Source organism: Bacillus rossius, chromosome 2, assembly GCF_032445375.1.
Source record: "Bacillus rossius redtenbacheri isolate Brsri chromosome 2, Brsri_v3, whole genome shotgun sequence".
NCBI lineage: Eukaryota > Metazoa > Arthropoda > Insecta > Phasmatodea > Bacillidae > Bacillus > Bacillus rossius.
In genome coordinates this window covers 123,139,034-123,161,252 of record NC_086331.1, presented here as the reverse complement: position 1 = coordinate 123,161,252, position 22,219 = coordinate 123,139,034, and the positions used below count along the sequence as shown (strand labels likewise).

General features: G+C 34.1%; 1 protein-coding gene across 2 annotated transcripts in view; it reads left to right on the top strand.

The window, feature by feature from the left end:
* LOC134529744 (cullin-2) overlaps positions 1 to 22,219 on the top strand; it is a 115,037-nt gene that overhangs the window by 61,394 nt on the left and 31,424 nt on the right. For both annotated transcript variants that reach the window (XM_063364137.1, XM_063364138.1), the window contains 2 exons: positions 6,669 to 6,735; positions 9,410 to 9,609. In XM_063364137.1, the coding sequence (XP_063220207.1) occupies positions 6,669 to 6,735; positions 9,410 to 9,609 (267 nt within the window). The remainder of the gene's footprint in view (positions 1 to 6,668; positions 6,736 to 9,409; positions 9,610 to 22,219) is intronic.

Genomic DNA, 22,219 nt, shown 5'->3' with positions numbered 1-22,219 from the left:
GCAGTAAACGTACTGTGCTTGTGGCATGTCCGTGCAACTGGCACACAAACACATTCAGCTCGTTGTGTAGCTTGGCAACCACTCACTCCCTCACTCCTACCCTCTTTAAGCCCTCTTCCTTGGCACATAGATCAGGTGCAGTGTAAGCCAAAACAAAACCCTTAAACAAATATAACATTGTAAAAGAAATTGTCTATACATGTGACGTTATCTAGTAAAATGAAAAGTAATTAAATATTTATGAAACATTAAATTTGAAAATTAGTATCTGGAAAAAAACTATTACCATATTCACCCAAACAAGCACTGCCATCAAATAAGCTTCACACCCCCTACATTTAGACCATAACCGAAAATATTTGTTGTTTAGGATAAGTCGTGCACCAAAATTTTTAAACAGAACCTTTGAACATATTTCAAATTTGTTTTAAATATTTATTTAAATCTTTGGTAATTATTCAAAGTTATATAATTACCTTAAGGTTTTCGGTATATCTGATAGCATTCTCAATACCTGTGTTAATGTCTGCCCGTTATTGTTTTAAGGACTCTTTATACTTGCCACAAGATTACTACTATTAAGTGTATCAATTTTTCCAGTAAAAACCTTTTTGAAAATACACATCCCTAAATATATCAGGTAGTAAATATTTTATTTATGGATTAACTTTGAATGACAACATGTTTACCATACTGCGAGGAAAAATCGTTACTAATATAAAATGGCTACTGACTGCAGCTGTTTTGTTTACTGCAGTAAAGTGCCATTAAGAGCCCAGCCATAAATAACCAAAATCAATGTTATGTTGCAAAGATTATATTGAAATAAATTGAGAAATTGCTTAAAAAGCACATGCAACAAATTTTCACCATTTAAATAAAAAATTTTATTGCACTTCACCATCACACAAAAACAAATTTTTTTCCAGTCACTCATACATTTTCCACAACTACGTACGTAGTTTCTTCCCACAGCACCATTTCCCATTTCCCATTTCCAGAGCCTTATTATTCATTTAAGGTTTTTTGTCAACCTTAGATGATCGCAACTGCAATTAGTCAGTAAATGTTGCAACGTCTTTCTCACAGAAACACACACAAAACACATGCATGATATCCATCATCCACTTGTGCTGTGCAGCATTTCCATGCGTTCAAGTTATTTTCGATTAAGTCATGCACCATGCTTTTCTGATACACATTTTAGAAAAAAATTTCTGCATGAATTATTTGGGTAAATACTATAATCCATTAGTCACTTGTAGACCCTGTTTCTAGTAATGAATCCCCGTAGGGCTTCTTGTCTGTATAGAGGTTTGAGGGATGTTTTTGTTAAGGCCTACACACCACCAATCTGGTTTCCTTTGGTTTTCGCCTAGATTCCTGGGGTTTTGTGGCAGCCTCAATATCAAGATCCTCAGTTCTCTTCACCATCAATTATGTAGTGAAAATTTTGATCCAAAGGTTTGGTCGTCATGTTTGATTCTTTTTTGCCTACATTTTCATATAGAATTCCTGCTACATTTCGGTATTTATATATTTTAAACCCTCGAGTAAGTATTTTTACCACATACAAATATATGCAGTTTTTCTGTGCAAATGCTATATTCCTTAGTTTCATTGCCAGATTTCATTTGTTTCTTGCAACTACGCTAAATTTATTTTACTTCATGCTAATAGTTTTATAAGTTATGGCCATTTTATGCATAAAACTGATAAATTTGTTAAGAAACTGTGGACTTAAAAATTGCATTTTTTTTTTGCTTTGTAAACTAAAATATAAATTAAGAGAACTGTTAGTGATTGTTGCACAGTGATCCAATAACGCGAGAGGAAAAGCTAGTGTACGCTGCAACTTTTGGCATTTGGCGTTTTAGGACAATTATAAAATTCACGATTAAGGAGAAGGTAAATTATATTATACACTAAGAGATTTAATTTTGAGTGATATTACTTATTGTAACCTAATATTAGGCAAATGATATTAAATGAATTACCAAAATACACTAATTTAATCAAACAAGTGACATGTTTTAGATAATATAGTTCCTGAACATTACCTTATGGTGCCTGAATTTAATAAAGTGACTTCACCCACCTGTCAAGTAATTCTCCTCAAGCCAGTTGCCTTCAAGTTACGGAAAATTGTTTTGGATCCTTCATGCTATGCAGAATGGTATATCAACTGTGTTTCCTTGTTTAAAGCTGTCCAAACTTTTACAGATTAGATAAACTGTTTGTAGCAAATGTACCACCACATCAATAAAATAGGTTATTGTTTTCTGAAAGAATACATTTTTTCTATTGTCATTTAGTCTTCAATGCTAACAAATGACAAAATATTTGCAGTACCTCAGGATTTGGTACTGAATTTGCAAAAAAAAAAAAAAAAAAAAAAAGTATTTGTAAAGTTATTTAAACATATTTTAGTTAATTTAAGATTTACTGTGTTTGATCATTCCCAACAACACTTGTACTTCACTTCTAAATGTTTATCACAACACATTGTCCTCTCAGATTCATGTTGTAATCATTGATTTCAGCATTGTGGTTATGAGCTAGACTCAAATTGGTAACCTTTGAAATTCATAACATCTTTTAAATAAACTGTTACACTATGGTTTATTAAAAAATGTTTTTAGAAGCTGAAATACTACATATGCCAATTTAGGGCACAGTACATGCTTTTAAATAAATACTGCCTACTGCTGTGCAGTAAAACTAATTCTAGTGAGATTGTGACTTAAGCCATTTGACAAATTACATTACATTTTCTCACCAGTGCTGCCTGGCTACTGGCAGCCATGTGCTGGCTTAGAGTAGGTATGACATTTCTTTGTAACGTTTTTTTTTTAATCAGTAGTCTTGAAGAATGAGATTTTCCCATGATGTTTCTTTGAAAGTCATTGCTTTATGGCTTTTGAGTTCTGTAATTTGAAACCTGTGACAGCCGTGCTTACTTTTACAGTAATTTCACTAATTCTTACATTTGTCATTGTAAAAAAAAATATAGTTTGCTCATTTTTTTAAAAAAATTGTTTTAGTATGTCAGCAATAAACTATAAATCATTTACATTTTTAGTAAAGATAAGCTTTTAATTTTTTTATCACCAAACTTTCAGCTAATGTTACAAATCATTCAAATTAATTATAGTGGGGTACTCTTTCCTGACAACTTTACGTATCCTTTTTGAGTTGATAGCTTGGATACCGTTGTTTGTGAAATTTTTTTCGAATAATTCCACAAGTTAATTTGTCTAATTCGTCATTGTCATTCGTCTATACAGTATGGTAAAAATTTATTTTATCATTGGAATAGTCCATATTGCTTTTGGTGACAAACTGACATATATTTGGAAAGGTTTTTATATAATTAGTAAATTGTGAACTTTATATTTCACAAGACAAACCTTGCATAAACATAAAAAAAAAGAATTTTTTTAAGTCAGTAGTATATGTGCATCTGAAGAAATTTTAAGAATTTCAGAGCAAAGTGGTGCTTTTTAAAATCAAGGCTGAGAATTTATATTGTAAATATGTCTTTTCTGAGACAGCTAGTAACTTTTACTTTGGTTCTTGCATTACTTTGTAAGTTTATTTTTCCTGAATTAAACTTCAACTTCATCTTCTATATCGCACTCGGTGCATATTCGTCCTGTTACATGAAAGATGTATTTCTGGTGCTTTTTAATCAGTATTGGATTGTTTCACTACTAATATGTACGTCTATTTGCCTAGGTCACATTTCATTTTTTTTTTCTCTTCAATTTAAATTTGCAGCAATCATTTTCAATAGGTTGAAAATATCAGACATCTAATCAGTCAGTAGGTACTACATGTGTTACTTTCTTTCAGATGTAGGAAAGCTTTCTTCTTTTCAATGCCCCTGCTTTGCAGATGCATTCACTCGTTATTCATCATTTTACATTTTTAAATAAGGATGGTACAGCAGAGTTTTTTTTAGAATAGGTTCTAGTATTTCAGCTGGCATAAATGAATTCAGATTTTCATTCATATGATTCATAACGTATTCTATTTTGAAATGTTTGCAGTACATTTACTATTCTTCCATTACTTAAAAATTATTTTTACCTATTTTTGGTTCCCATTGTTTGTATTTCTGTGGTGATTTATTACTATTGGGAAATGTGTGAAAGGACAGTTATGCGGCTTTACAGTTTTCGCTTTTGTTGTTACACCCATGAATACAACACTGAACTCTTTCTGAATATAAAACTAGAAAATATTTGACACAGTTTTTGAATAATTATTTTATGTACTCAAGTAAAGACAAATTTTAATTTGCCAAGGTGTACCTCCATCCACACACAACACACAGCACCCAAGGGATGAGGCACAAATTTATGTGGCATATAAAACAATGTTAAAGTTCCCTGTCATGTTCATTATTTATTTCAACACAAAGTGAGATATATAAAGGTAATACTGGAAGTTGCCAAATACATAACATTGCGGCCACCTGCAAGTGCGCCGTGCGTAGGAACATTACATTTGTAGTGATTGATACTGTCGACTTGTCAAATGGTGCCATTGCACACCATACTGCAGGACTTCTTACAGGCAAGATGTGCGCTCGAAACACACATAGTAGAGAATATACAGTAAAATACCGATATAACGAACTTCACATTATGGAAAATTTCACTTTTACGAATGATTTGAAATTCCCCTCCAATGACTGTACACATACAAGGTTAAAATATTTCAAATTTACGAAATAGATTTTCTTTACAACGAAAGCATTTTACCGGTTTTCTTCGTCAATATCATGCACATTTACCGAATATTTAGTCTCTGCGTCAAAATATTTACTTACTGTCGTTCTCTTAGCATAACTTCAATGATTCAAGCATTCAACTGCTTTATTTTGCTGTCTATTTTCATTGAAAACGGCATTGCAAAGTTTGATGTGCATTTGTTTTCTTTTTTTTCTACCCAAGATATGGCCAACTGCTTTTACTCACAGCCATAGACTTAAAAAATACACTACTAGTAGTAGGCACTGTATGTTTAGATGTGCGCACTTCACTTATTTTATTTGTGGCGAGATATGGCCAATGGCTTTTCCGTAGCAGCAACATTTATGAAAAACTTACACAAGTTAACTCACTGGAAAACTAGATGCCGCTAAAACTGGCAACATCAGCGACTCAATGGTTTCCATCTTCTGCACATATCGTTCAGTCTTTGGTCTGTTCGGTTTCCGTTTACATTATTGATTGTTTACATTTTGTTGCCATCAGTGATTTTCAGTGACGTGCTGTATTTATTTATGCATTTATTATTTTTCTAACCAAGTTTCAGTTTAATTTTTATCATCATGGACGATAAAAAAAAATGGAAACAGTTTTCTTTAAAAGAAAAAATGGAAATCTTGAAGGAAGTAAACAAAGGCATAAAAAAATCACACGTGGCCAAGCAATTTGGTTTGGCACCCTCTACACTCTCTACAATACTGAAAGAACGAGGGAAGATTGTGAAGATGTATGAACAATCATCATTCAGTTTCAACCGCAAAAGAATATTCTTTTACAGAGATTGAAATTATTTAATGTTTTTCTCAAAATAAACCACTAACCCTGTATCATAATGCAGCTCAAATAATTGATGATTATAGGGTAGGTACATACATAGTTCCATTTATTTTGCCATTGTATTCTGTAGTATGGGAATAGTATATGTACGTTGAGATATTTTAGTTTAAAGAAATTTCAGTATAAAGAACAAAATCTCTTGCTTTATAAGACTTTGTTATAACGTGATTTTACTACATGATTTGTAATGACTGCTATGAATAAATACTAGAACAAAGAGAGACGAAGGCTCGGACATAAACTGCATTCAAAGACTAAAGCAAAGCAGCTGAATACGGCAAGCATACTGTCGGAACAAACATCACGGCAAAAGAAAAACAATCCTCAATTATCCAAACATAATTTATGTAGGGCAAGCCTAAAGGGAATTGAACTAACAGAAGGCACTTGTCTCTGGTCCCGACCAACGGACCACGAGCAAGGGCGCGAGGGACAAGGCTCCTCGCTAGCTTGCCATAAGCAATGTGTATGAGCCACTGCCCACTGAGCCAGGCAACCAGAGGTGATACCCCCAGCTGCCACAGAAGGAAGGAGCTGGCAGGTCGCAGACAGGAGGCGGGTGGTCTACGAGAGGACTGCAGGGGCTATCGCTGCTTGAAGGATTATAGAAATAAAGAACATTCAGACGAACAGCATCAACCATACAGTGTTGTTACAGCTATGAGTAACTGCCTGTCCAGGCACAGACGTAGGGGTGTGGTCTTGGATGTCATACAATCCTGCCCACCATGCTGTTTTCTTCTGTATCTCACGAATAGTGACAAGGATTTCTGCCAGACTAAAATCACTCTTCTTATTTCAATTTACACACTCATAAGAAAGCATATTAAGTTTAAAGAAAAAAAATATTGATAGAATTTCAATTTTTGTAAAAGTGCAAGCATTATATTTTCCTGTTTCATTAAATAGGTGCAGTATGTTTGATGTTTAAATTGTTGTATACTTAAATTGTAAAATTACTAGAAGTATGGAACTTTCTAAGGCTTAGTTTTAGTTTCCATTTTAAGCCATGCACAAGCTTTTAAGATAATTGACTAACTTCATTTTTTCCAGTTTGAAAATTTTTACTACAATCACTTCAGTGGAAGAAAACTCACGTGGCTGCATCATCTGTGTCAAGGTAAAATCTTTTTCTATTTTTCTCAAAAATAATTTAAGACATGTGTGATTAATCATTTATGTAATTGTTAGTTGTTATGTACTACGTTAACATACGGACCTACTCTGTCTTCGACATCCCATTATATTATCCATCTTCACCATACTAGCAATACATGCAGCTGCTTTACATTATATCCAGTTATTATTCAACATTACATCTCCCTTTCTTTATACTATGAATGCATCTGCATTGCACTTTTGTTTCTGGGCCTCTTTTAACAATTTCTAGATTTTCAATGCAAGGATTGGAAATAAATAGCATGGGAAAACAATATTTTTGGCATCATGAAAACATGTCCTAATAAGACACATGCTAGTTCACGGTCATTTACAACACCCAAAAAGGGAAAGTTAAATAAACACTGCTCAAGATAAAATTGCGCAAACCATGCACACAAATTCTGGGTTTTTTTCCCCTCTCCTCCCCCCCCTCCCCCCCCCCCCCCCCCCGTCCCCAGCCAGACACGTCACTCACCGGGCTCCTGCCGGGCCGATGCACGGACAGAAAGTAACATATGCACGTGAAACAAACAAGGCAGAGACTGGAGAAAGAAGCAGCAGTCAGGGTATCCAGCTCGAGTTTAAATTGTGACAAATGTGACTGCTGAGGGGGGGAGGGCAACATGGTCAGATCTAACAACTTCCGTGACATGGTTAAAATTATAGAAGTGTGCCGGAGGGATGCCATTTTTTTTTTCAGTTTCAAAATATAATAAACTAATAAACTAAATCCAAGCACAGATAATATGAAAACCGGTTGATCCTGGCCTGCATAATTTAGAGTTTACTTACTGTATTTCATTTATTTACAGAAATGATATTTTTCACTAATTGGGTGTGACTATGGTAATGCTGAATGGCATGTCTTTACTGCACAGACCTGGCAGCATTGATGCTCATAAACATAAATTCAAACTGCTGCCACTACAACTAGTAATTTCAATCAGTATCGAGCATTATTCTCACCATTAGCAGCGAGAATGTTTGTTACTGTAGGCACAGTCCTGCCGTGCGGCCATAACCACTGTTTGAACATGTGGCTGGTTATCAAAATTGGGCTGTAATTTTTTAATGTGCATTTCATAGGGAAATGTTATAATTGGTAGTAATGTGTTGAGAATTTCAGGCATCGTGGGAATGAACTGGAAAATAACTGTTACTCCAAAGCTGAGTAGTTACATTTTTTTGTAAACAAAGTATTTCAGAGCAAATTGCATGAAAGGGTCATCTGCTTCTTTTGTTAAAGTCAAACAAATACGTCACAATGCATTAAATTAAGTTTGAGAGTCTGTTTTAGAAGGAAATAAGCATAAGCTAACTAGTCATAAAGCTATCAGTACTTTCCAAAGATAATTTCTTAGGGATTCAAACATGTTCAAACATGCTTATTGACAGGTAGGAAACTTAAATAGCATGTTGTAGGTAATTATGTAGTTATGTAGGTAGTTTTATATCCACAGTTGGAATTGTAAACACTCCTGTTACACTGCTGGCAGGTGTTGACTACAGGTTTGGAAGGGGTTGAGGAGGGGTATGTCAAGATCAGAATTTGGATGTTCTCTGTGGTTGCAGTTGAGAAGCCCTTATTGATTTGAACATAACATCCACATTTTATGGCTGCATTTGAAATGATTTTACCGAGTGTTAAGATTATACACACTGAATTACATGATAGGTTGATGACTACAGGGATTCAGTTGTTTCACAAATGACTGCGATGGCTGGCTAGTTAAGAAAGATAACATGGTAGTGAAATCACTAGAAATAAGACACCAGATGATACACCAAACAGCTGTGTGAATGGTGTTTACACATGTTTGACCCTACTGCAAACTTACAACATTACTACCCGTGTCCTTATACCACGATAAATGAGTCTTAGACACAAATATATTGTTTTATGTGAATTTGAACTGTGCCCTTGTAAGTCTGAAGTGATTGTTTGAAAAAGATTTTTTTGATGCTTGTAAAACCTTCCAGTGCGATTAATAGATAAAGATAACAATTTATTTCAAATCCTTCTTCAATTATTAATTATAAATCCATTTTTATTTTAAATTTTTATTATCCTTTATTTTACTTCAGTTTTATTAAAGAAAGCAATAAAAGGAAACTTCTTTGATTTATGGTGAATTTAATAGTAAAGCAAGTTGTGTTATAAATAGGTATAGTTATACTGTATTTAAATGTATTTTTTTGTTGTTGATAGCAACCACATAATATCTAGAGTTTAAAATATTTAATTTTCTTAAAGTCATCCTAATTTAGAGTTTGCAGATATATTTTGCATTATAGTTCTTTGACGTGGACAAGAAGCTTTTTATAGGTCTACCAGATCCAAAAAGAATATCAAGAAAATCAAATTAATGTAAGTTATTCCAGGAGTTGATATGTAAGTTATTCCAGGAGTTGATTGGCTATCAGGATAATAATGAAACATACACTTAGACCATGCAAAATCTTACTCGGTTCTCTTGCTACCATATAACAGCTCAACTTTGTCCTGAAATACTGCATTTTTTTGCGAGTTTTGCTGAAGTTACAAGCCATAAATATATATGTTCTGTCAAAATGTATGCATGATTTGGATGTTAATTTATGTATTATTTGAAGTTACGGTGATTATTTTTCAGGTGAAGTGAAGTTGAACTACTTGAAGAAACACTATATGATCACTATGCAGACATTTCAGATGGCAATCTTGCTGCAGTTTGAAAAATCAAACTCGTTGAGTTACTCTGAGTTGCAAGAATCTACACAGCTGAACAGTGAGCAGTTTAGCAGGCATATTGCTAGTCTCGTGGATTCCAAGCTGATCACATGTGAAAATGAGGTAAATTATTATCTGAACAATAAGAAAAGAAGAATAGGTATATAAGTCAAGTGCTTGTATATTAATACAAGATCTGCTATGTGTAATAGATATGATTATTTGATACTTAAATGGTTGTGCTTATTACAAAAAATCTTCGAGGGTTAATGGGTTATCTTTGGCATGAAACTTTTATTTTTTTTTTTTAAGAGCCAAGCAAGAGAATATTTACAGGATTCCGGCATAGAAAATCTGGGACACAGGGAAAACTCAAGGTTTCTTAAAAACCTGTAGAACAAAAGGTAAATAGACAAAACCTTGGTTGTAAATAGTGTCAGTAATTTTTCATACAATGTAAAAGCTTAATGTGTTAAACTTTATAGGTATTTTAATCATAAATTCATGAGCTGTTGATAATCCCTATCACTGACATTAATTGAACGTAAGGGATGTAAACAATGGTATATTAATTTGAAGAACAATCAAATATCAAAGTTTGATCAGACAAACATATAATTATTTTAGTTGTGAGATAGGCAGTGTTGGTTACTTAAATAATAACAGTGAAAACTGTGTATTTTAATATATCTGTTATCTTGCCAGATATACTGATGATACGAGGGGAAAAAACATGGTGGACAGAGAAAACGGGAACAAGTCTGGTAAATTAGCTGAAGGAAGTGAGTGGGAACCTTGATTTTGTGTCTGAATTTTCAAGATAAACGGCATTGCAGGCCTGCAAATGGCACACCTGCAAGTCATGTAGCAAGAGGTTGTGTAAGTGGTCTGAGAAAGAGGAGGGATAGGGTACTTGTGATTTGGTTTCAATGTATTAGGTACCAGAAAGATATATGTTAGTGTGCTATGCTTGCTGAGTCAAATTGCCGTACACTTGTGTACCAAATGTTTCCAATCTAACAGACGTGTTTGAAGCTTCGAAAAAGTCAAAGTCGGATCCAACCTTGCCAACTTGGAGTTGAAGTTGACACCAAGAATTTTTTTTGAAGGAATCATCAAGTTCTTGTAGTTTCATTTAACACTGGTGTAGAGACGTTTGACGTAATCGAATATCACTTAATTTTGCAAAGTACAATTAATTATGGAATGGAATATTATTTAAATGCTAAACTAATAAAAATTAAAAATCGTAAAGTAATACTGTTTATGGTGACATTTAGCATATTTATGTTCTCATAAAAGTTAACCAACATGTGATGATTTATGAAACAAAAATAAGCATGTTTGCTTTACGTGCTTTTGAGAATGGTAACAAATTATTTATTAGCAGAAGGATTCGGTTAATACTACAATGGAAAAAGTAAGGCTAGCATTACTTGCAATAGTTAAAAAGTATGTTGGTAAATTATTTATCTACATTTTAATGATAGGCACATCTGATAACAGCAGTTTGCTACCTACATAACAGGATATTGGCGACAGTTCCTATTACCATAATAGTGGTGCTTTTTTTTTTTATAAAAGTATCCAAATTTACATATTAACCTTAAATTGTGTAAACGTTGATTTTAGATTCACCTTATTACACTTATCAATAATTCAAGATGATAATGCTGCATTACTATGTTAAAAAAAAAAATTTTAAGTTTAATGTAGGCCAAATGAATATATTTAAATTTATATTAACAATGTGGTGAATACTTGTTGTATTTCTGGATTCCTTTTAGGAAAGATGTGCACCATTTCTTGCTTAGCCCCCCCTCCCCCATCTTTTAAAGGAAAAGGCCTCTTTAACTCTTTAGTGAGCTGATGTACACTATTCTGCATGTCTTCCATAGTAATTGGGAATTCTGCTTTTACACAGAGAAAAGGCAGACTCCACAAGCATGCTCTTTTCCTCCTTGAGCGAAAATTCAGGTCCCATTTTTCCTCCTACAGGTGTCTTCCCCTTTTATCGGAAAGGGTTTTCGGAACACCATGTTTTTGCGTGGCCTTTTTGATGGACATCCCATATTTCACAGCCTGCAAAGCCTCTTCCATTTGGTGGGGCTCATATTTCAAAATGCCTCCTCTTAGCATGGCACTGCTACACAGAATTGTATGTATCAACTAGCTAATAACCCATGGCTTCGCTCGCGCAGTTCCTGAGTATTGCTAAAATCTTACCATTGAAATATATATATATATATATATATATATATATATATATATATATATATATATATATATATATGTGATTAATTCCAAACACTTTTACTGAATAAATAGACAAAATAAATTGTTAGATGCATAAGATATTTATTTTTTACATAATGGTTTAAGAATGATATTTTTTGAAGTAGTTATGCGTAGGCCTTTTTTAATTTAGTATAGATTAACTATCTGATTTTAAAACTTCTGTTTCAGTGTGTTTGAAGATATATTTTACCTTGATGAAATCACACTTACCTCCTTTTCATTTCATGAGGTAGACAATTTTAAAAAAAATTCTTAATCTCGCACATAAATTATTTTAACAAAGTTTTTGCCATCGTTTACACTGAAACATTAATTTACTATTATTAGAGATATTCTTAGAATTATTAAATAATTTCACCTTATTACAAATACCTCCCATTATTCAAGGATATTTAATATAATCACATCTTTATTTGAAATATAAAATACAGATATCAAATTTATAATACAACATATTAGTTGACTTTTAGTTTGTTTAATATTAATTAAACAAAATCCCCAATTCTTTACCCCTCACGTCTTTTACCACAGGGATACCAATTTAAAAATTAATCACTAAGTAATATGGTAATATCTATTAACCAAACAAAAACCAAACTCAACGCTTTTCTTTCTTTTAACTACAGATTTGAACTCCAAAACAATTACACCAATCCCTCCTTAGCACGTTTTCGAATTGGGCGAATTCATTTAGCTCTATGTTAATTTTGCTGCCCCAATCTTGAATATCACGTCTGTAAATTACAGTTAGCATGAAATTGCCACAGGCAAAAAAAAAGTTGGGCTATATGCCACGAAATCTACTTCAACTCGGTAAACACCGGAAGTGCCATGGCATACAGTTAGCTATGTATCTTGGCCTTGAATGCAAGCTGATATGTGCGCCACAAGATAGTTAAATTCAGAAGTAGTTAAAAAATTTATTTTTGTCACCTTGAAGTTTCTCAAAAAAATTAAGAAGCATCCTTCAGTAAGGTATCCGCGGGTAATAAGGCCTAAGTAACAAATCATATTTAAAATGACGCTCGTGTTCAACTGACACGCACACATACAAATTACTTATGGTCGAATCGCCTCAGTGTGACAACATACACGTGATTCCCGCTCCCCGCCACCAATGTTGAGGAGGATTTCGTGCGGAGAGGCCACGTCGCATAAATAATAAAAATCAGTGGCAAACAATCGTAAGTATTTTTACTTATTTTACAGCTAATTATGTAAACCTCTGATCTATTTATTTACACATTCACGTTCTTTTGATGCTTAAAGTTTGAATTTAGTATTGCAGTCTAAATATTGTTTATTTTCTTTTTCTTACTTATGTGGCTGATGGATATTAAGGCCTATCTGATTTGGTCATAGATCTTATTAGTCACCTATTTTTTTAGCAATTATAATACCATATTTTAAATGCTTAAATGTATTACCAATGTATATAATAAATTAATGATTTATTTTTGTGCTTTATGTTGTTACATTTTCCTTTATGTTGTTTCTTTTTACTTTGTTCTCAGTGTCAACGACCACATTGCCTCCCAAACTTGTCAGCTGTTAGAGCAGTACAAAGGGTATCCTAAGCACATATAAAGCTGCAATGAGGTACAACATCCCTGGGAGAACAATAAGAAACCATCTCCAGAGTGGCAGTTTATAAAAACATTAAGGTCGAAATGATATCCTGTACGAAGAACAGGAATATGCTGAAATGTCAGAATTTTAACGCGATATAAATATTAATTTTTAAATAATACTTTTGCCGCAAAACATATTCGTTTAGTAAACAAAAACATCGTAAGCCATCTTTATTATGAGATGCGCCATAGATAAGTTGAAGCAAAATAAATACCAAACACTCGGCCTGAAAGCGGCAACCATTTATCAGCGATCCTAGCGGGATTTGGATGAAGTTAGCCGTTTGGCCATATTCGTTTCCGTTGCAGAGATACTTATCTCTGTTCCGTTGTTGTATTGTTTGTAAATAATAACAGAGAGGTTATGGGATTTTAACGTCGCAATACGCCGGTCATGTGAAATGACCAAATGAGGTTTGAAAAGATCCTACGTTCCATGTAAATAGGTAAATGTGAACAAAAATAGGTAGTTGCGGTTTGTTTTGTTTGAAGTTTACTTGATACTTCACAATGCCTAAGGTCGTATCAGTGTTTGAACGAGCTAAAGAATACGAGCATGAAGTATTCATTGTTTTTAATAAAGAAAAGCGGATAATGATGTGTAAATTTTGCAATACGGTAGTAGATTGGAAAAGGAAAGATACTTGTGAAAAACACTGCAAACAGCGAGCATCTCATTTAGAGAAGAAAAAAAGTCAAACATCACCATCAGGTTGTGGAGTCAAAAGGCAAGTGACACTCGAGGATAATATTGTTCTCCATAAACGAGCAAAGGAAATTAAAGTCAAATTTGCAAGCTATACAGTTTATTCATTTGTTTCTGCTAATATTCCCCTAGAGAAGCTAGATCACCCAGCTATGAGGGAATGGTTAAATGAATACATGAAAGGTAAGTAAAGGAAATGTGCTACGGTTCTAACGTCCTAATAAACACAATTTGATGGGAAAGAGGCCGGAAAATATGTAGTAAAACAAAATTATAGTAAATTTAAAAAAAAAAAAACCTTTGAGCCTGAAATATTACATGTACTATAATCATTGTAATTAACTAATTTTTTAGGGAACCCTTTCTTACATGTTTACCAAACTATTTGGCCAAAGTGGCCAATTCTCCTGACAGGAAAAAATTAATTCTATAAAGTTTTGTGCAGGAACATAGCATAGGCCTATTTAATACTCAAAATGTTTAAATATATAAACACAACTGTAAAATTCTAGACACTATTTGTGAGGTAATATTTAAGTAATGTCTACTAGATAACATTTCCACTTCTGTAAGGCTTACGCAGGAATCTAGTGATTGCTGTATCAAGTATCATGTACAGCTTTGTGTGTGTATCATGAAATTAAATAATTAGTAGAACAAATGCACTCATTTAACAAAAAATAATATTTTTTTTTACCGAAATATACCACAGAAAAACTTTTTTTTTTTTACCGAAATATAGCACCGAAATCCTATAATTTATTTACCAAAATCAGGCAGTTTTATTTACCATTTTTCATGGGCTCTAATGATGTGCCACTCTCTCAGCTGAAAAAACTCAATTTTAGCAGCTGATACCCACACTGGTAAAAAACCGAAAAAAGCCATCAATTACAGAGGAACTCCAGGCACTAAGGATATTTTTGAGAAAAAGAAGAAAGAAATAAACATCAGTTCCACTAATAAATCAGCCCCTATAAATAATAGTGTGCTTCTCCAACTCAAAAAGGGTGATATTTTCATGTCTGTGAGGACAGGATGGCTGACATGAGACAATGCAGAAAATGTGCCAGATGGTATAACGAGAAGTGTATCGGTTTATCAGAGGAAGATGCTGATTCTTTTGAGTGCCCTGATGGCTGTTAGGCGAAGCAATTTATAGATTTGTTATAATTATTGCACGTGAAATAACTCATTTAAAATATTTAGCGTATAATTTGATTATTTTGTCAGTTAAAGTCATAGGCCTTATTATCCTTTCATAGTAAAATAAAACCTACTTACTGGCAGAGTTTATTTAAAATGTTTTTTTTTTATTAATGGCAGAAGATGCCATTTTAATAGTGCGCGATACATGTGGTTCCGAGCAGCAAAATCGACGTTTGCGGTGGAGCAGATTCTGTAAATGCCATGACATAAATTGGATTTTAGTAAAATATTATTTACAGAGTAAGGATGGATCTTAAAATGTTATTACTCGAAATTTCGGTATGCGTCTTATTTTATTAACTAATTATTCCTAAAAATGGCGAAGTTTAGTAGACGAATGCTAGTATAATTTGATTGGAAATGGGAAACAAAATAATAATATTATATAACACATATGTGTACATGAGTTAGAAACAGCAGGATGCATTTAGAAGCAATACCAGCTGAAAAATCTGTTCCGCCGTAACCTTTGTAATCGGTATACGAAGAACGAATTTTACACATCGTAGTTCACGCGTCAACACACAGATGTCGGGCACTCCGCACGCAGAGGTTCATTGCAGTAACACATAACAGATGTCGCACATGTCAGAGGTCGTCACTACTTGTTTTGTTGTATCGCGCTACCACGAAGCCACATTTTTAAATTGAAATAGGTGGGAAACGCTGCAATTGGTGGCAATAAGACGTGTTTTAAAAAGAATAGTGACAAAGGAAACCTGCTTCTTTCTGCAAAGCGGAAAAATAAAAGTTAGGTAACTTATTTTTAAATTGATGATATTAGTTTGTTTTTTATTCCAAAATCTTTAAAACGAGTGTATAACACTTTCCATGTATCTGAATATTTCAAATAACAGCAGCGCAGAGATTGTAGCATCCGAGACCGGCCGCAGCGTGGGAAGGTATCGCGGGAGAGGGCGGGCAGACAGTCCGCGGTGCCGGGCTGGCGGGGCGGGCCAGTGCGCATTCCACGCACATGCTGCGGCCGGAGGTTTTTGTTTCCTCGCTGTCCCGATTTTACAAAGGCAGCGATACGAATGCCATCCTTGGAACCGTGAGCCAAGGGCGCCCATACCCATGGGCAGGGTAGGGCCGTGGCCCCCCTCCCCCCAACATTTTGGAAGAGGAAAAAATGTATGGGCTTTTGAGGATTTTTGACACTTTTAGTCAATTTTTGAAGATCTTCCCCCCCCCCCCCCCTTACAAACTATCATATAGTCTGGGGCCCCCCTACAAACTGCCATATGGGCGCCCTTGCCGTGAGCATACGTTAAATCGTGGTTCTAGTATTATTAAAATGTAGAAAGTAACAATTTCTAGTGTTGTCACAAAAAAACGAACTCGAACCCAAATTTGTTGACACGAACTTGAACCAAACTATTTTAAAGTTCGGTTCGAGTTCGAAATTTCGAACGTTCGTACACCCTTATGCAATACTACTCTTGAAATGTCACACGTGAATGGAAACTTATCAAATTACAATTATATATCGCGTCTATTAAAAACATGAGTTTAAAGAATTTAAAACATTTATGCAGGATTCTTTTTGGTCATTACATATTTTGGATTTCTACATCTGGACACACACTAATGTTAATTGTTGCTGACATCTTATAACACAGTATAAACAAATACTAAACGTATATATATGTGTATATATATATATACACACACACACACACACACACACACACACACACACACACACACACACGGCACAACTGCATTGCCAGTTCACTATCTATAGCCCGTCCCACTCTTAGATTGCAGTACACGGGTATGGCGCGCGCTGTTGCCAAATCTCTAACACATTACGAATTTCAGGAGATGCGTGTCTTTGTAATTCGGATCGAACAAGAAGCATTTTAAGAAATCACATCGTAATTAATAATATTTGATACTATTACACATATAAATGTTTAATAATGCCACTTTTATGTAAATTTCAAATAAAAACTACCTATTGTAGACGAAAATTTCTTATAGTTTTCTTTTATGTTCTAAAAATCCCATATATATATATATATGTATGTATATATGTATATATATATATATATATATATATATATCTGTGTGTGTATCACATTTTCATGGGCCCGATAAATGCCGTATTTTTGGACAAGTCATGTCCAAAAATGATAAATGAAATACGGTAATGTAAATTCTCGGTCGAGTAAGTTATGGGAAAAATCCGAACAATTGTTTCGAAATGGGGAAGATTTTTTGAAAAACAGAAATATCGCAACAACTCCCATAATATGAATAATATCGAATCCGTTTTAACGTATGATAACTCGGAGTACCTAATACCGAAAAATGTTTTCTAAATAAATTTTTGATACGACCAGCCATAACTGCATGGGTTCGAAAAAAAATTTCACCGGACAAAAAAAAACGTGACTGCCTTAGTAGACACCTTATCAAATCTCTATAAATTGTTTGTAAATATCATAATTATTTTCCAAAACTTTGTCTAAAACAATGTTTGATAAGATGCTTGGTGTTGAGAAGGATAGAAAAATAATTCAAAATTTTGTACCATGATCGCTATTAAATTCCTTCGTATTTATTTCATATATTTTTTATATTATGTTCAAGAATTGATTAAAATATTTTTGTTGATTAAGGAAGCCATCTATTTGAAATTGCTTGTAGGACAGAACCCCACTTATCTAAACACACGAACCTGTTTCCTCTTACGACGGCAGCGCGCGCTCTTGTACTGATAAGACACATCTTTAACAGCTATTTCCACGGAAACTGTAGAAGCAATTGAGATGGAGCTGCTTTTAAAAACTAATTCAATTCATTGTGAACATTTTTCATGCTTTCGTCCCCCATCTATATTTAATAGAAACAATTTTTTCAGCTGGTCAACTTTTTGATGTGTCAGTTTGTGAGAAAATGCATTTCAATATATTAAAAAAACTATTGAAGTGAAACCTGTACAGTTTTTGTCTTAACATTTGTTCGGTGGCGTCCTAAGGCATTAATTTATTAATAACAAAAATCTGAATGAAATACACACCTAGGTTTTTTTTTATATGAACATATCGGAATACTTCAAAACAGTTCGTAGCGAATAAGTTATGTTTTTTAATTTTTTCGAACACTTAAAATATTGTTAAGTATTCAAAATAAGCATTGCCTGATGCGTATTTCGATGCTATACAATATCTTGGTCCAAAAATTAAAATTTTAATTTCATTTGATATTTGGCAACAATGCACGAAGAAACAAGGACAGCGCTAACGGCAATCGGCGTGTGTTAGAGAGAGAGAGAATGCGCCCATTTACTTCCACACTGCAATCTAAGAGTGGGATGCTCTATAGCACTAGCGGCCGGCCGAGGTCGACGTGCAACCTGAAAGATAAGGTGTAACGCTGTAAGCAACTACCGCGTCTACCATAAAAGGCAAGTGAATGGGTGTTATGGGTTTGACAGAGGGGAAAAAGGGAAGGGAGAAGGGCATCGTGTTGTGTTGTGAGGTTGTACGGGCCAGCAGATGTTTTCCTCATAACTGTAGTACCGGATAACTGGATGTCGGATACACGGGGGAGGAGTACAGTTTAATAGAATATTATAATTACATCGTAAAATTTATTGGTCCCGAAATGTTTGTACCAGTACGCGGTGTAACATAGTTACACTTATTTGTAAATGAGGAGTATTTCAAACTTTTGGGCACGGTAAACGAATCTTACGAGCTGATATAGCTTCAATTATTTAATGTGTACTACTTTTGGTGGTGAAGCCTTTTTGTACCCTTGTTCTGTGGAAAGAGATCTACAGAACTATCAGGAGATTGCCGCTACTTTCGAGCAGCTGGAGGAATGTCTGCCTCAAGTGGTGTGGGTGTGTACGTGTGAGGACGCCCAGTGACAACACGAAACAAAGCGCTGAATCTCAACAGTGGGCCGTCGACCTTGGGTAGCTAACACAAGCTGGCTGGTAGTATAGTTCTCTTGAAGAGGATCTCAACACGCGGCACCCATGAGTGCAACAAGTTATTTTCCAGCCTACTTTCTTCAAATTGTACAAATTCTCAACCCCCCCCCCCCCCCATCCCTCCGTTATTCATTGCGGTCATGAAATTTGGATTTTAATTTTAATTTTAAAAAGTACAACACTGCACTTTTTAATATTTCTATCTGAGAAATGTGCATATTAATGATGCTTACATTGCTTCAATAGTTAATAAACATGGTACAATTTTCACTTTGTCTGCAAAAGTTCATATAGTATTACTATTTTCACTACATGTGTGCTGTATTGTTATGTATCTATCTATGTGAAAATGTAAGATAGTTTTTCGACCTTGAAATTATTCGCAAGTAATTTAAAAAAAAAAAAAAATCCTGTTCGATTCAAAATTTTCGACTACCAAAATACACTATTCGCACAACCCTATAATGTGATAGATTTGTGTAGTGAAATATGTGTACATGTGATTTGCATAAGTTTTCTTAACGCTACTACTACAATGGTTTTTTTTAATTTGGTTTCGGCAAAGACAACTTTCCAAGAAAATGATAGAGAATGAAAAAAAATAGCTATTGCCATAGGGAACGTAGAAAATGATACACCATATATTAGTGTCGTAGGGGACGGCGGCTGGAATAAGAGGATTGACTGACATAGTTTCGATTTAAGTGGAGTGGTGAGTTATCTTCCTGTTTACACCAATGCTTACTCTATAGTCTGTTGTTCATAAAATAAAATATTTCAGTACTTATAACATCCAGTCAAAATGTGCATGTTAACTTTTTTTTTCTTTTGAAGAATTGCATTATGAGAGCCGAAACAAGTACCTATAATAGTAGAAGGGTTCTGCGGGAGTGTTGAGCAGCACTTGTTAAAATACTTACTTTGGTGACGGAGATTCAGTGTTTACTCTAGAATAAAGCAGCGAGTTCCTTACGGAAGGGAAGTCATAAAAATTAAGTGTGCAAACCACATTGTAAAAAAACATTTTCACAAATTTTCCAGAAATATGTCATTTCCACCATCTGCACGTCGTTTGCTTGAATCAAGAATAGTAAGATTAAAATCCGGCGCTAGAAAAGCAATCGAAATTGCTGGAACATCTCTTGTTGGTACATCTATCGTTCGATTGAAACTAGACATAAAAAATGGTCCTCATAATGTATTCGGTTGTCACGAAAACTGCCGTGTAGAATACTGAAAAAGAAAAAAATACCAATGAAAATTTTGTGACATTTGTGAAAGAGTCGGGGATTATGGAAGCTATTGAAAAGGCTCTTGATCCTATGGTAATGAAATCTGATAGACTCGTATTTAACAAAACTAAAAATCAGGTTGAGCGATATATGAGTATGTTAGCAAAGTTTTCAGGTGGAAAACGGGTAAACTTTGCTAAAAGAGGCTCTTATCACTCTCGTTGTATGGGAGCTGGACTGGCCCATGTCAGAGGTCCTAGGTGGCACTTCATCCCATGGAAAAACAAATTTGGTCGAAGCCCAGGAAAATACTTCCAAACAGTTTTAAAAATTAGCTGTCTCCAGTATGAAGATGGCCCCCCAAATAAAAAGAGACGACCAAACAACACTCCTGGTCCTGATTTGGAGTATAGTCCAAGTGCTGAAGACATTTTGTGTCCTGAAGACGTGTTGAGTCCTGAAGAACTTGATACAAAGATGAAGTTTATCCTCGACAACCTGAATCTGGATGCAACAACATTAAAAAATATTCATGAGTTGGAAAGAAGGAAGTACTGTTGGTCAACACGAGAACACTAAATGGAGGGATGCTTCTATGAACAGACTTACAGCATATAGTTTCGGTTTTGTGGTAAAAAGAACACATACATCCTGTCACTGTCTAGTAAAATAAATTTTGTATCACAGGGAGATAAATTCCAAAGCCGTTCAGTTTGGACGAGTTAACGAAAATTTGGCTAAGAATATGTATTCCAAACTAAAAAATGTCGAAGTCGAAGATTGTGGCTTCTTTTTTTACACCCAAGCTTTTCATTTCTCGGAATATCTCCAGATGTACTAGTGGCAGACAATGGTTTGCTGGAAGTTAAATGCTTATTTTCAGCTGGGGACGATAAATTAGACTAAATTTCAAAAAAAAAAAAAAAAAAAAAAAGTGTATCGAAGGAAAACTTGGAGAATTGCATCTAAAGAAAACCCACTTTTTTTTTTTTTTTTTAAACCAGATTCAAGGTCAACTTGGCGTCTGCAGTAGAAATTATTACGACTTTGTAGTTCATACGAAAAATGATTTCCAAGTTGAAAGAATTTTGTTCGACAAAGAAATTCTGGAAAAACTCATGCTGTCAAAGCTACAACTTTTTTTTTTGCGGAGTGCTTACTTCCAGAGATAGCAGATCAATTAAATACCCGAAGACTAAATGCGCGAGAGCCTGACTTTGTAAAAGAAGCTCAAAAATCACTAAAGAAAAACAAAACAGATTACTTCAGTTTTGGTTTCCTAAATGTTATGCATGTTTTCTTCTGTTTTTGACACAGTCCTAATATAACAGTGTAGATAATATTATGATCATATTTTGTATGTAAAAGCAATAAGATTTTTTTTTTTAGAATTTGTGTTATCAAACACATATTTTATGTTTATTAGTAGATTAAATTCGAACTTATTATAAATTTATATAGACACCTCTTTTACTTATGTGTATCGTAGCAGTGAAAGTGCTTGAAAGACTATAATTTCTCTGTTTAAAAACGTATGTCAACATGTTCATTTCATTCTTTAATGTTATGCTAAATTATATGTAATTAATATATTTATTTAAATAGTACACATATTGTATAAATTTTTAATGGTGTCTTTCAACGGTATCATTAATGTACATACATAAAAACTATCTTTGTGAACTCTCTCTAAAATTACACAAAAAAA